Raw genomic sequence first — 16,420 nt, 5'->3', positions numbered from 1 at the left:
TGACGGTGGCAGCAGGTCGGGCAGGCCTGTCTGCAGGCCTCTGGGTGGCACACGTGATAGCGAGAGCGAGCTGATCCTCATGACTCCAGACAATGGGTGCTGGTGGGCAGGACCAACCAATCCTCAGGCACCCCAGATGATGCATGTGGGCACCAATGGGCCTGTCCATAGGCTCTTAGACATGTGTAAGTGGGCTGGGCCTATCCAGGCAGAAAATTCATAAATACAATACCACAAGCATGATATACAAAAGGACAAAACTGATAAAATGGGCCTCATCAAAATGGCAACCTTTTGCTCTGCAAAAGATAATGTTAAGAAAATTAAAGAAAAAGCTATAGACTGAAAGAATGTACTTGCTCTGACAAAGGATTTGGAAAAAAGGTCACTGAAAACAAAAGAAAGCAAACAATAGAAATGACTAAAAGATCTAAGAAGACATTTCATCAAAGAAAACATATAGATGGCAAATCACATAAAAGTCACTAGGTGAAGGCTGGGCACAGTGGCTCACACCTGTAATTCCAGCACTTTGGGAGGTCGAGGTGGGTGGATCACCTGAGGTCAGAAGTTCAAAACCAGCCTGGTCAACATTGCGAAACCCCATCTCTACTAAAAATACAAAAAATTAGTCGGACATGGTGGCAGGTGCCTGTAACACTGGCTACTCAGAGAGGCTGAGGCACGAGAATGTCTTGAACCCAGGAGGCAGAGGTTGCAGTGAGCTGACATCCTGCCACTGCATTCCAGTCTGGGTGACAGAGGGAGACTCCATCTCAAAAAAAAAAAAAAGTCACTAGTGAAGTGCAAGTTAAACCACAAGATATCCATTATACAACTTCTAGAGCTGGGGGACAAATAATAAACCTGACAACGTCAAGTTTTGGCAAGGATACAAAGCAACTGAACTCTCCCTGGTGGGAATACAAAATGGTACAGCCATTTTGGAAAACAACTGGACAGTTTATTTAAAAGGTTAAATATACAGTTAGTTACATTCCACGCAACCAGCCTACTCCTCTTTACTCATGTTAATGGATAGTTCATATAAAAACCTTTATGTGTTGATAGTAACTTTATTTCTCTAAAACTGGAATTAACTGGGATGAAATTCAAGGTGAATAAACAAAGCACAGTACATCAATAAAATGGAACCATCTGGGATAAGTCCCAACTACTGATTCATGCAACAAAATCAATAAATCTTGAATGCATTTTACTAGATGAAGGAACCAGATCTAAAAGGCTACAAATTATAATTTAAGATTCCATTTATAAGAGATTATGGAATAGGCAAAACTGTAAGGGTAGAAAACAGTTCAGTGGTTTTCAGGGTGTGGGAGAAGCTGACTTCAAAGGGATATAAGAGAATACTTAGTATTATATAACATGCAAATTTAAGGATAAAAGCTTAGGGATGTCAGAAAATCCCAGAACTGAAGATGGTGACAAATCTAACTGTACTATAATCATATGATATAACCTCACTGAAAGGGGTAGAGAAAAAAGGAGCAGAGTGAAGTAACTTTAGAAAACAGCACTTTTGCTAAATACTATTAGGCCAAAACCAAAAAAAAGTGTATATAAATACTGCACTGTAACTGGTAAACTTGTTTCTCACAAGGGTACATATTATCAGTTCTTACAAGTTTTCTGTATGTATAGTAGATTTAAACAAACATATAAGCCAAGTTTCTGTCAGAGAAAGAAGTTACAAATAGGCAAAGAGAAGTCTACAGTGAGCCATGTGGTTAAAGCTTAGAATCAGATATGTTACTGCATATTCATATTTATTTTAAGTATACAGTTGTCCCTCAGTATCTGTGGGGGATTGGTCCCAGGAACTCTCATGAATATCAAAATCCACAGATGCTCAAGTCCCTTATATAAAATGGCATTATATTTGCATATAATCTATATGCATCCCCCTATATACTTAAAATCATCTCTAGATTACTTATATTTAGTACAATGTAAATACTATGTAAATAATTTTTATGCTAAATTACTTTATTTGTATTATTTAAAAAATTGCTATATTATTACTTTTTTTCTTCAATGTTTTAAATCTATGGATGGGTTGAATCCACAGATATGGACTATGGAAAACAAAGCCAACTAAATATAAAGATAGAGAAGTAAGAATGTGTGCGTATATGAAGGTGTGTATATATATGTATGTATTTTTTTTTTTGAGACAGAGTCTCGCTCTTTTACTCAGGCTGGAGTGTAGTGGTGCCATCTCAGCTCACTGCAACCTCCACCTCCCAGGTTCACGCAATTCTCCTGCCTCAGCCTCCCGAGTAGCTGGGATTACAGGCATGCACCACCACCCCAGCTAAATTTTCTATTTTTAGTAGAGACAGGGTTACACCATATTGGCCACCATTTTCTAATAAAGGAACTATGGATCATTGGAAAAACAGCTCATTCCAAGGCTAGGGAAGGGAAAACACAAGATGAGAACTTGGACAATCTTGCAGTCTCAGCAAGTAAAGATGTGCTTAAAAAGAAAAAAATGGGGCATGTCAAAAGGACACAGAAGACACTTATAAAAGATGCCAGTGGCCAAAGCTAGAACAATATGAACAAATAATAAATAACAATAGTACTGGATTATAACTCCCAAAATACATGTCTGTATTGATAAAATAATGTGGAGAAGAAACAAATCTTGTTTATAGAATTCAGTTGTTAAGCTGTTAAATATAGAAGGGATGGGGATATAGAAAATTCCCATCAGAATAGCAAATAGAAATAATTACTGTAGACAAGATTTACTGATGAATTCTAAAATTGGTGGGCAAAACTTTAAAGAGAAAATAATGTATCTGCATAGCCTCCCAAGTATTTCTTCTAAAATACACCTAATTACTGTGGTGGTTTTAACATATGACCACAAATTGTTTCATATTCTCCCTTTTAGGAGGTGGAATTTAATTCTCCTCCCCTTGATTATGGGCTGGACAAAGAGAAAAATGGTAGCTCAACAGTGGAGACACCTGGACAGCACTTTAACCAAATGATCAAAGTTAACATCGCCAGTTATGTATGTGCTCCCTGATGTGATGTTATGAGAAGGGTACACTATACCTCTGTGGAATTTCTCCCCAAAACCTATTATCTCAATCTATCCATAAGAAAACACTGGACAAATGCAAATTGAGGGATATTCTATAAGAAAACAGATCACTGCTCTTCAAAAGTGACAAGGCCATCCAAGACAAGGAAACAGAAACTTTCAGACTGAAGGAGACTATAATTAAATGCAATATGGTACCCAAATTGGATTATATAAGTAAAAAAACTGGGGAAATAAAATGTACGATTCAGTTAATGGTATTATACCAATGTACTTTTATTTTTGATAAATGTACCCTGGTTATGTAATATACTAAGATTAGAGGAAGCTGGATGAAGGGTATCTGGAACTCTGCAGTACTATTTTTACAACTCCTTTGTAAGTTTAAAATTACTTAAAAATATATTAAAAATGTATATTTACCTTTCTTTGTACTGGTTTGAGTAAAAAAACTGACTTTAGAATGTTAACATTTTAGATGGTGAAATTAGAAGTAATTAAATTTTTAGGTAATATTTCTTAATTTACTTATAATGAACATGTTTTACTTGTGCAATAATAATAAATAAATAAAAACTGATAGTAATGTACATACTCTTTGGTAACCTGCTGTTGTCCGAGAACATCTTCCCATCTTAATAAAAATACATCTTTATTTACTGTTAATGGCTAGATGTATATAGTTGAATGGATATATTTTAATTCGTATCAAATATACTTTAATTTTTTTAGAATTTTTCAAATTTTTTACCCTATCCATTTTCTAAGAATCTGCCTATTTATATCCCTCAACTCATTAGTTTTCTGACATTATTTGTTAAAATGTTTGCTACTTTTCTTTTACTTTGCTAAATAGGGGGTTTATAGTTTCATACGATCACATTCATTTAACTTTTTCCTTTGTTACTTCTGCCTTTAGGGAATCTGCTTTTAAAATCCCCCTCCAATGTAAAGTTACATAAAGGCAAAGGTCACAGACTGCATTACTTTCACAATTTTTCACTCCCCATTCCTGTAGGAAGAGTTCATTTCCACTACACTGACTTCGGGCTTGTCCTTGCCTGTGCTGTGGCTGACAGAGCACAAGTAGATGTAATGTTCACCACAATCAAGCAAATGTTTTCAAAAGCATTGCCCTTTTCTCCAAGAGGTGCTGCTCTAGCCCAGGATCCTAGACTCAGATGGGCATATGAAGGAGAGTCACAACAACTGACCTGCAGCTGCCAAAATGTAACACATGTAAGGAAGAAATTTTAAGACACTGAGATTCGTGGTTATTACTGTAGCAACACAAATTAATAGAACAGCTGTCTACACTTTCTTTCAGAATGTTTACCACTTATCTTCATCTTGAAATAAATGCCAATTTGGATAGTGACGAATTTTTTGGATTACAATCTTTTCCTATCAAAGTTTAGTTTAAGATAGGCTGTGTTTGATGTGCATAAGGGGCATTCATCCTAGTGAGCATGCTTAGGAAGAGTGTGCTTCTCTTAACTTTTCCACTGAAACAGTCACACTAGAAGAGGAAACCAAATATGGAGATTCTGGTGGTGCAGCAAAACCACTGCTGGTATAAATTTCTTTTAAATCTCTTATTTTACCTTAAAAATAAGGTTTATTTCTCTCAAATATTTTAGCAAAATGAACATTCAAGGAAAGCACTCCACATTCACCTCCTAAGGCTACATACACATCCCTAGCATACTGCCATGTGCTCTGGTTTGAGAGGCACAGCAGAAGATGGCTGCATACTGGAATCAGTGAAGTAGCATGTTTACAGCCTTTGGTGCCAGATATGGGTTCAAATTTCAGTTCTACTAATCTCATAAAGTGTGTGACCTTTGGCAATATATTTGATTTTTCTCTGATATTTACCTTCTCCTCCTCTAAAGTGGGGATAAGCTTCTACCTCACTGTAGGTAGAATTAATAAAATAATATATACTGGGGCTTAATAAATAGCACTCGGCAGAAAGGTCAAAGCCAGAATATATAGAATTAGGAGGTATCAGCATATAAAGTAATGCCTGAAATACATGGATATGGATGAAGGTTCAAAGGAAAAATTTGAAAAGTAGTCAGAAAACCAGGTGAAGCCAGCCAAGGAAGAGTTTAGAGTAATGAGAAGTCGACAGTGTCATACTCCATAGAGTTAAAATTAAATGAAAGAAAATACTAGATTTGCCAAGTGGGAGGGAATTTGTACCTTTTTATAGACATATGAGGGGTATGCTAGTCACAGAAGCCAGATTCCAGTGAATGGAGGCTGAAAAAGTGGAAGCAGCAGTAATCTGGTAAGGAAAGGGGAAAAGAACTATAGCAGAATCAATAGGAAGTTTCCTTTTTCAAGAGTAGGGTAACTACATCTAAGCAAAGTAATGTTATGAAAGAGTCCATGGTAAGTCTCAGGCAAGCAAAGGCTGGTAGCAACTGTAGTTACGTGTGGCCTGTTCCTAACTTGTTGGTGGCAGTGGTCCTAAATCTGAAAAAAAAGTAAATAGAAGAAAAAGGAAATTTGGTCTGCCAGTCAACGCAGTGAAACATTTTTTTTTTTTTTTTTTTGGGGATGGAGTCTTGCTCTGTCGCCCAGGCTGGAGTGCAGGCGCGCGATCTCGGCTCACTGCAAGCTCCGCCTCCTGGGTTCACGCCATTCTCCTGCCTCAGCCTCCAGAGTAGCTGGGACTACAGGCGCCTGCCACCACGCCCGGCTAATTTTTTTGTATTTAGTAGAGATGGGGTTTCACCATGTTAGCTAGGATGGTCTCGATCTCCTGATCTTGTGATCCGCCCGCTTCGGCCTCCCAAAGTGCTGGGATTACAGGCGTGAGCCACTGCACCCGGCCAACGGGGGGAAACATTTTGTTCCACAGAGCCAAACTACACAGACATAAACAGAAGTCCTTCTGTTGTGTTTTATAATCAAAAGGATTTATTTTCTGATTTTGCTCCTATGTTTGCTTAGAACTGTTTTCTTTAGTAAGCAGTGTTGTCTTAAATATTACTACTCAGCCTTTGCTTGAGACTTCTTAATCAGACTTGCTTCTAATTTTAAGTTAAGAGTTTCCTTATAACCGGCCGGGCGCGGTGGCTCAAGTCTGTAATCCCAGCACTTTGGGAGGCCGAGACGGGCGGATCACGAGGTCAGCAGATCGAAACCATCCGGGCTAACACGGTGAAACCCCGTCTCTTCTAAAAATACAAAAAATTAGCCGGGCGCGGTGGCGGGCGCCTGTAGTCCCAGCTACTCGGGAGGCTGAGGCAGTGGAATGGCGTAAACCCGGGAGGCGGAGCTTGCAGTGAGCTGAGATCCGGCCACTGTACTCCAGCCTGGGTGACAGAGCGAGACTCCGTCTCAAAACAACAACAACAACAAAAAAGAGTTTCCTTATAAACATTTTTAAAAACTGAAAAGATTTTTTTATTTACAGATTTTAATTTATATTTTAAAATATATTTAAATTATGAATGCAGCCTTTATGCTTCTGTTTAGTAAAACCTAAATACTCAAAATCACAGACGGATGGAACACAAATAAAAGTCACTTGAGGGCTGGGCACCATGGCTTATGCCTGTAATCCCAGCACTTTGGAAGGCTGAGAAGGGTGGATTCATGAGGTCAAGAGTTCAAGAGCAGCCTGGCCAAAATAGTGAAATCATGTCTCTACTAATACAAAAATTAGCCAGGCGTGGTGGTGGGCGCCTGTAATCCTAGCTATTCGGGAGGCTGAGGTAGGAGAATTGCTCGAACCTAGGAGGCAGAGGTTGTAGTGAGCTGAGATTGTGCCACTGTACTCCAGCCTGGGCAACAGAGCAAGACTGTCTCAGGAGGAAAAAAAAAAAAAAGTCACTTGGCTTGTTGTAACTCTTTTTCTAATATCAGAGAAAAATCTCTGCCAGACAGATTTTTCTCTGAGTTCAGATATAATTTACTAACATTGTGACAGCTAAGAATATTTTAGGAACAAAAAAGCTGATCTGAGCTGTAAGTGAAATCGCACACACACACAGACACACACACACACCCATTTCAACAGAGCACTACAGTTACAAAGTGCTTTCAAAGGAATTATCTTACTTGACTCTTAAAACAATACTTTGGGTGTGTGCTGGAATCCCATTTTGCAAACCTGAGGTATAGAAGGTTAATACCGTCTCCCAAAATGGAGGGACAGGGCTAGGACTTGGAAGCCCTGCTTCTTTCACTTTATCAGTGTTTGAAGTATCCTGGGATGAACAGTGAAATACTTTCATCAATTTCAAACTTTTTAAAACTTTACATACCCTACTTTCATTTTCTTCTGTTTGTCTCGGTCACTTCTATATGAAAGTTCTAAACTAATATTTAGTAACTTGTTTTTATTGTTTTTGATGGCAAAATCATTTATAGCAATGAAGTTACTTTCTGAGAACTGCTTTACCAACATTTCATAGATTTTGAAGGTAGTAGTTTTTGAAGACTGTATTTTAAGATTTTTTTCCATAATGCGGTATTCTTAGAATATATTTTTGAAGAATCTTTAGGTGTTAAAATGTTATTATTTTGAGTAAAGATATTATTCATTAAAACATGAACTGGCCACCATACATTTACTTTGTATCAAGTAAATTTAATATAGATAAAATTTAACACACAGTTAATATACATATGTGAAACTCTTGATCTTCTTGAACAATACTATATATGAAAAGAAACCATTTTGAAATAACCTGGCAAGCTGGTTGGAGTGCAAACATAGGAAGGTTGTGCATTAAATCTCCTGTGGGGAAACTGCATGAAAGAAAACTACTCCATGATCAAAGATTGACCCATAATCCTATAGCTATCTTATAAATGCAGCTCATTAAATAAAGTTTAGCAAGATCCATTAATTCTGCTGGAAAAAAAAACCCAATGCAAAGATCCTATTACCAGTAGATGTAAAGATACACATCCAGTAGAATGTGACGACACACTTAATCCACAACAATCTAAGTAAATGCAGTATATGTACCTGTTCTTCATTAGACGAACCTCTCTCTTTCGTGCTGCTTCTTCAGCAGGCTGTGTAGGAAGTGCTGGGGAGGACGCCATAACAACTCCAGGGGCAATAGTGCTAGTGGGTGCTGTGCGAATCTGGTATGTTTGTACATCTCCAGAGGCAGCTGAAAGAAACAGTGATTATGGTGTAAGACAGAAACACTGCAACTTGATTCAATTATGTGTATCAATCATCAATCTAAGCATGTATTCTGGACTAAAAGGGAAACAAAAAAGAAAAGATGATTCTGGCTAAAGTGTTGAAAGAATCAGCACTCTTTGCGCCACTACTAAGAAATAATTCCCAATGTAATATATTTATTACAGTAACCTATGTCTGCTGGATCTTATATTTTATTTTTCATTTGAATGCAGTTCTATTCTGTTGTTAACATGCTTACCAACCTTAAGTCTAAAAGGTAAGTGGGGCACAGCTTGGATGATCTTCCTAGATAGAGTATAGTCCTCAATGTCTTCCTTTGATATTGGTAAATTCATATTAAAAAATTTCAAGTAGACTCTTGCCACGACATAAAAACGACCATGATTTTTCATAAAATAGCAAAATGAAAAAGAAGATAAAGCATTATGGTCAACTATTATAGATTTTGAATTAAAACAAAACTGAAAGTATGAAAAAGTGTATCACCTGATGCCAATTATATTTGAAAACATATTGTTTTAATGTAAATGATAATGACTAAATAAACTGAAGTTTTATTTTTCTGATTCACCATTTGTAAAAACAAACACAATCACTATTTGTCAAACTGCTTCTAAAAACAGTGTAATAATATGCTCTCCTAAGGAACCTAATGTTACTTAAAAAATTTGAAGGTCTTTATTAAATTATTAATATTAATTATTAATATCAATTAAAAAGTATGCTTTGAGTGGAAAAGATTTATATACTAAACATGTTACCATCTTCAAACTGACGTTCAGAATTCAAATTCACTGACATCCTGCTTTACAATTTTTGAGTACCTGCATGTAAAGTGAAAAGGTGTTTTACTCTCATCAATAAGCAAAATAGTATCTTTTTCAAATACTCGCTTAATAACAGAATATATTCTGTAAACATTAGGGCTCTTTAAATAAGTTATGACTCTCTCCAGTTGGTGTTTCAGGATTATTCAATTATCCATGGTGAAAGGATAAAACTGTCATTACCTAACACAGGCAAAATACATTATCATTTATAAAAATATTTTCAGAAACAGATTTATTATTATTTCCTCAATCAGCAAATTTCTAACCTGGCATTAACTATATTCCTGAAATATTCAAACGAATCCAAAGAAAAATGGTTAACTGATATCCATAAAGATTCCTGAAATAGACAGAAAAAAACAATTAAACTAAAAAAAAAACAAGAAAAACCCCAAAAAACAAAAAAGCAACTTCTATAATTTGTCAAGAATTTAACAACTACTTTTTCTCTAAAGAACAGCATAAGATGGTATAAGATTTTGTGGAATATAATGTTTTCATTTGAAATAAAAACTGGGTCAAGTGCAGAAGCATCCCAACACTTTGGGAGCCCGAGAAAGGAGGATTCCTTGAGGCCCGGAGTTCAAGACTAGCCTGGGCAACACAGTGAGACCATGTCTCTAGAAAAAATAATAATAATAATACTAAAAACTGATGATCTCAGAAGATTTAAATTTCTTTTGAATAAAAAGCAGAGAAACAGAATCCTGAACTTCTAAAGACTGTTTTCAGAGATTTAGTGCAACTCTTATTTTACACATGAAAACAAAACAAAACAAAAACAATAAAAAATAAAAAATAAAAAAACCACTTTTCTGAGGCCCAGAGGAGCTTTTACTCAAGGCCTCATAGCAGATTCATGCAGTTAGATATAGAATCCATCTTTTCTAACTCCTGATTTCCTGGTCTTTCCTTCTAACCTGTCCTGTTTCTTCTACCCCAAATAGTAAAGATGTTAAAGGTAGATGCAATATTTTAAAAACTGAAAATAGTTGTTTTTATGCCATGACATTTTGGTCCAATTGGAATAATGGAAGAGTTCATGGAAAATACTATCTATATTGAAGAAATGTTAACTACATTTGAATGGAGCTTTGTAATATGATACTTACTTTTTCTGTGAGTTTATAAAATTTTAGTATTTTGAAGAATTTACCACACCTGTGAATTCTGAAGTCCCTTACCTTGAACAACAACTTGGTTGCTGGGCACTAAGATCTGCTGTCCATCAGTGGTCTGTGCATACTGTAGAATGGTAGTACCCGGCTGAGTGGCGGCTGCATTGGTCATGGTTAATGTTTGCAGGCCCTGTACCCCATCGGTACCATTGTTAGCCAGTTGTATTGCTCCTCCCTGGGTAATGGCAACTAAAATCCAATGGATTTTATTGTTACAAGTTTAATACCATATAAGACTTTTAAAACACTAAATCCAATGTAGAATAATTTGTAAAATAGTCTAGGAGAAATTATAGCAAATAACATCACCAAGAAGTGTCTGATATATTCAAGTAACTTGCTGCTCAGGAAACCCATATTCAATTTCTACAATAGAAATGCACTCTATGAACTGCATTCTAATTTATAATAATAATGCCTGTTAACAATTTTTTAAATGGAAAAATGTTAAATTCCTTCTGAAGTTATCTGGTTCTGCAGAGGTTCCACTCTGTGATCCTTTGTTTTATTTCAGCATTAACTACATAATGTATTAACACTTGTCCCACTAATAAATAAATTTCTGGAGAGTAGGAATTTTCTTATCTACTTTCATACACTTAGCACAGTGGCAGCCATGAAATAGGCACCCAATAAATGGTTGTTTTAACATATAACTAATAAAGCAGTTCATCAGTGCATTCTATTCCCTAACTCTTGTAGAAATTCATTAATGGTATCTAATCTACTGAATGAAACAACTGAAATATCCTATGGAACTTAATTATCAACAGTCTCTCATGGAATTTTAAAATCAGAGCTCAAGGTCATCACTTAGAAAAAAAAATCTTTTACTGTCAATTTCTAAATTATTTAATACATATCCAAGCATTTTCACATGGAACCCGTTATTTACGCCCTAATTAGCCATACCTGCCATTCATTTGTTAAACAATAAATCAGTCAACTTTTGCTCATACTAGTAGATATTTCACTTTATGAAAAACCAAATCAACTTTATGCTACAGTACATAGAAAAATTTAATTTAAAAATTAGATTGTTTATTTGGAAGAAGGATTTAGATAGGTGGCAATATCCTCTCTAGACAATTCACCCTGTAGGGGGTCAAGCTTTTCAGAACGAGAAGGACAGAAAATCACAATATCACATATAAAACTGTACAATTGATTTTAACTAAGAAAAAAGTAAACAATGCAGGAAAGTCAACATGTCTGATTAAGCATGTCCATTAGAAGGGAATTAGTTTGGGATCAGTTATCTACCAGCTATGGGATATAACATCCTGAGTCACCTGTACATGGGAAATTGATTATCTATTGCCTAATCAAGAAATAAGAAGAGTTAATGGCTACAGTGTGATAAGTTTAGCAAAATGATACTTGTGAAAATTAAGACGCTGGCATATACACTGAATCTAGTTTAGCGAATCCCAGAAGTTTTACTTCTCTTAGGCAGGGAGAAAAATGAGTAAGAACTATTCTAAGATTAATTTTGCATGATTACTTGAAAGAATCAGAAGGTTAACAGAAACAAATCACAATTTCTCATTTAGAGTTAATGAGTGAATTCTACTGTATTTAACATACCACTTTCTTCTTGGCTACAGAGCAGTAAACTCAAGGTGGGAAGAAGAAAGCAGAAATAGTAAACCATGTATGACAAGACTGAGTTGTAGTGTGAGTTCCATCACTGAACAGTTTAATTTTTTTCTTTTGAGACAGGGTCTTGTTCTGTTTTATAGGCTGGAGTGCAGTGGCAAGATCTCAGCTCACTGTAGCCTCCAACTGCTGGGCTGAAGTGATCCTCCTGCCTCAGCCTCCCAAGTAGCTAGCACAGGCCATCAGGCCCCACTAATTTTCTAAAAACATTTTTTTGAAGAGATAGGGTTTTGCTATGTTGCCCAGGCTGATCTTGAACTCCTGGCCTCAAGCAGTCTTCCCACCTTGGCCTCCCCAAGTGTTGGGATCACAGACACGAGCCACTGTGCCCAGCCATCACTAAACTGTTATTTGATTCTGTTATCTCTTCTCTAAAAATAAAAGCATCTGAGTTCTAGCCACTAAGTACAATTTTGTAAATATCAAATGAGGTCATGTATATGAAAATACTTTGGAAAATGAAGTCTAATCCTACTGGTTTTTCTCTATAATATTTATGTATATACTTTATTATTCTCAAAATATTTGAGATAGCTTTCAATAAAACACAATTCATTAAAACAAAATTAAAAAGATAGAAGTCAAGTAATGGATGTATCCTTAGTTATATAAAACAATTGTAGAAGAAAATCTAGACTAAGAAAGTAATACAATTAAACAGAAAGTTAGCTAAGAATCTGAGTGGCCGGAATAAAGAGGGAAACATCATGAGTCATAGTTTTATTTAGTGAAACAAAAAAATTCAAGTTCAAAATGACAGATACAAGTTTTCTATCTAAGAGCAGAATCACTAATAAGACTTTACTATCTGGGACACTGAACCAAGTAACAGATAAATCTAGTAACAACATGAATTTAATAAAATAACCAATTTAAGGAAGGAGTGGAAATTCATGCCTCCACCTGGAAAGGTACTTGCAGAGGATATGCTTTAATTTGATAATTCCACTCTTAGGATATTTTCATAGCATTGTTTGAAACAGTAGAAATGTCCTAAATGTTCAACAGCAGAAGAATGTTTAAATAAGTGCTATATTTATACAGTGAAACACAATGCAGCTATTAAAACAAAATACATAACTATGTGTGTTTATATACCTATGGTGAATTCCAACAACCATATGTTCATTTTATAAGAAATATATAAATGTTGCTGTATATGTATTTACTATATTGCTCGTAATGAAAATCAAGAATATAATGTTAAATCAGTTCCATCAAAGCCATGTGTGCATATACAGAGAGGACAGAGGATAAAAATAATGAACAAAGTTTATAATTTCAAAGTATTAATCTCTCTCTCTCTCTTTTTTTTTTTTTTTTGAGACGGAGTCTTGCTCTGTCACCCAGGCTAGAGTGCAGTGGCACGATCTCAGCTCACTGCAACCTCTGCCTCCCGGGTTCAAGCAATTCTTCTGTGTCAGCCTCCTGAGTAGCTGGGATTACAGGCATGCGCTACCACGCCTGGCTAATTTTTGTATTTTTAGTGGAGACAGGGTTTCACCATGTTGGGCAGGCTGGTCTTGAACTCCTGACCTCATGATCCACCGCTTTGGCCTCCCAAAGTGCTGGGATTACAGGCGAGAGCCACCGCGCCTGGCTTAATCTCTTAAAACTAGCAATTTTCAGCTGCTGGAGGAGAGGAGTGTACCAAATTAAACATCTGTGGGGGCGGTGGCACTTCTCTAACGTTCATTTCCCCTTTTTAGATTCTGATAGGCCTCTTTCCTAAAGAGCATGCTTCCTAGTTCCAGTGAGAATCTCTGTAATAGTGAATCTGTTACTGATGGGAGTATGTTGTATCCCTCAGGTATGCTGAAGTAGGGGAAAAATAAAGATCATGTATCAATGTCTTTGAATACACATCCTGAATAACTGAAAGCATCTGGTATGAGGCTATCAACTGAAAATCACACACACATATAGAGTTGTAGGTACAGAGTTGTACTTTATATCTTCCACAAAGATCTTAAGAAGAAAAAAGATGACTAAGCTAATTGAGCATAGTGGATAAAAGCTTAGTCAAAAATGCCTTCCCTCTACTTAGTCTCAAAAGGTTCAGCTTGCAGAGTTAAAAAGTTTGCTACTTGAGAACTTGTCTTTAATACAGTTGGGAATGCAAATTAGAGTTATGCAAACCAAGGTTGAACTGGAACTAAAAAATAACATGGGGGTCAAACTTTCATGCATATTTCTTAATTTTTAGATTATTTTTATAAATAGGGATGGGGTCTTCAACTCCTGGAGGGCTCAAGTGATCCTTCTACTGTGGCTTCCCAAAGTGCTGGGAATACAGGCGTGAGTGCGGGGAATACAGGCATAAGCCACTGTGCCCAGCCTCAAGCTTTTACGCATATTTCTGATACAGATTCCCTCAGGGCATTAGGAAACGAACTCAGTAAAGAAGTTTCAATGTGTACATTTAATTTGCAACTAAGATGGGTGGGGGAAAGGATATAAATGGGCAGCACTGGGTTTAATAAACAAATCCAAATGAAAAAAATCACTGAATGAATAAAGCACTTTGAGAGGCAAAAAAAAAAGAAAAAAAAAAAAAGGTAAAAAGAGAAAAAAGTACCATTCACACAAATGCTTTTGATCAAACAAAATAAAATTCAAAAGGACCTTATAATAGATTTTGGTTAAAGATAAGAAGACAGACCTAAGTGCCAGACAGAGACATCATAGAAATGAAAACTTTGTAATTTTGTAAGAGCAATCGTTGCTTTATGCGGGCCAAAAAGTATATTACTATCTTTTCATATGAAAAGGAGTAATTGAATGTGCTGACTCAACCAAGCCATGCTCATCCCCACTTGAAACATTCTAAAATACAAAGATATTAAAATGCTATTTTCAGAAGGCAAACAAACTATTAAAATGAATACAGAGATATATTCAAGGAATGATTTTTTTAAATCTAAAAAACTCATGTTTTTTCAACACATATGAGGACTAAAACCTAGGGTCTCAATTAGTGGTTCAAAAACTTCAGACTTTTCATGCATCTGCACAGAAACAAAAGGACATCTAAAAGGCTTATATACTTGACTAATCCTAACTAGAACTCTCTGAAGAAAAGAAAATACTACCATTACAGAACTTTGCATAGTGAAGAGTAAAGAAAATATAATAATGGCAGCAAAACTGAGAAGACTTGGCACTTATACGGTTTCTCTGAAGAGAATGCAGCTATTAGCTTTTCTCCTCACTTTTTGAAACAGAAATTGTCTATTACTCACTATACTGTCCACTGCTAGTTTGGTAAATTGGAGTTGGCACCGTTACAGTGGTGATGGCAGGTGCTGAGGTCTCCTCTTCCGACTTCTCTTCTTCAATCCTTGGCACTCCTGGTGCATCAGAAGATAAGTCATTCAAAATTTTCCTACAAAATTAGAAAACTAGAATAATTAAAAATATAAGTAAAATTTACTGGATAAATACAAATAATAGTTAAAGATGAGAAAACTGACGGAAAGCTGGTAGTGCTTAGGACAGAAGGTTTTTTTTTTTTTTTTTTTTGAGACAGAGCCTTGCTCTGTTGCCCAGACTGGAGTGCAGTGGCACGATTTTGGCTCACTGCAACCCCCACCTCCCGGGTTCAAGCAATTCTCCCACAACAGCCTCCCGAGTAGCTAGGATTACAGGTGCCTGCTACCACGCCTGGCTAATTTTTTTGGTATTTTTAGTAGAGACGGGGTTTCACCATGTTGGCCAGGCTGGTCTCGAACTCCTGACCTCAGGTGATCTGCTCGCCTCTGCCTTGGCCTCCCAAAGTGCTGGGATTACAGGTGTGAGACACTGCACCCAGCCAGCAGAAGTTTAAAATATATAAATTACATGAATAAACTCTTCATGGGTCAGGGATTGATCTAGACGAAAAAAAAAACCAAAAAAAGTAAAAAAAAAAAAAAAAAGATGGATTCTCTTTAATATCAACGTAAGGAAGGGTGCAATTAAGGGTGATAATAAGACTGACTACATTAAAAAAAATCTTTTGCATCTCAAAGAACACACACACACAGTCGGAAAGTAAAAAGTCAACAATCAATTAAGGGGAAAAAAGATCAAAACCTGATTTTTAAATTCTCACTTCTCAGATTGCGAAACAAAAAAGTTTAACAATATCTGTTAGCAAAGCTACAAAAAAACCCCCACACTCTCATACATTGCTGCTGCGAGTATGAAACTGGCACAACCCCGATATAAGGAATTGGTGATATTTAAGGAAATATAGGTGTTCATGCCTCAATCCCATTTCCAGGAATTCACCCCAATTCCAACAATATGAAAATAAACTCGCTTAAGATTATTTCCATTAGCACTGTTTGTAACTGCAGAATAGTGGAGATATATATCCAAAGTCTAAAATAGAAAAAATAAAAAATAAAAAGGAAAATAAATACTGGAAACACTCTATATGCCTATATATAGGCGAGTGGTTGAATAAACTATGGTACATCCAAATAATGGATATAGCATATCTTTT

General features: G+C 36.1%; 2 protein-coding genes across 8 annotated transcripts in view; one reads left to right on the top strand and one right to left on the bottom strand.

Moving 5' to 3' along the window:
• The window catches only part of METTL21A (methyltransferase like 21A), a 46,882-nt gene extending 43,134 nt beyond the window's left edge, over positions 1–3,748 (top strand). For 2 of the 3 annotated variants that reach the window (XM_025404288.1, XM_025404286.1), the window contains exon 4: positions 2,927–3,672. In XM_025404288.1, coding sequence (XP_025260073.1) covers positions 2,927–2,940 — 14 coding nt within the window. In that variant the 3' untranslated portion in view covers positions 2,941–3,672. Of the gene's footprint in view, positions 1–2,926 lie in introns of all 3 variants that reach the window. The other variant, XM_025404287.1, reaches the window with a different exon arrangement.
• The window catches only part of CREB1 (cAMP responsive element binding protein 1), a 79,914-nt gene that overhangs the window by 21,993 nt on the left and 41,501 nt on the right, over positions 1–16,420 (bottom strand). For 4 of the 5 annotated variants that reach the window (XR_003122117.1, XM_025404272.1, XM_025404273.1 and 1 more), the window contains 3 exons: positions 15,174–15,316; positions 10,279–10,461; positions 8,076–8,226 (listed from right to left, as the gene is read on the bottom strand). Coding sequence is in view for 4 of the 5 variants with exons in the window: in XM_025404272.1 (XP_025260057.1) it covers positions 8,076–8,226; positions 10,279–10,461; positions 15,174–15,316 (477 nt within the window). In the remaining variant the exon portion in view is untranslated. Of the gene's footprint in view, positions 1–8,075; positions 8,227–8,801; positions 9,089–10,278; positions 10,462–15,173; positions 15,317–16,420 lie in introns of those variants that run through there. The other variant, XM_025404275.1, reaches the window with a different exon arrangement.

Source organism: Theropithecus gelada, chromosome 12 (genome assembly GCF_003255815.1).
Source record: "Theropithecus gelada isolate Dixy chromosome 12, Tgel_1.0, whole genome shotgun sequence".
Classification (NCBI taxonomy): Eukaryota; Metazoa; Chordata; class Mammalia; order Primates; family Cercopithecidae; genus Theropithecus; species Theropithecus gelada.
Note: the sequence above shows the minus strand (reverse complement) of the source record. Positions and strands in the feature narration are given on the sequence as shown.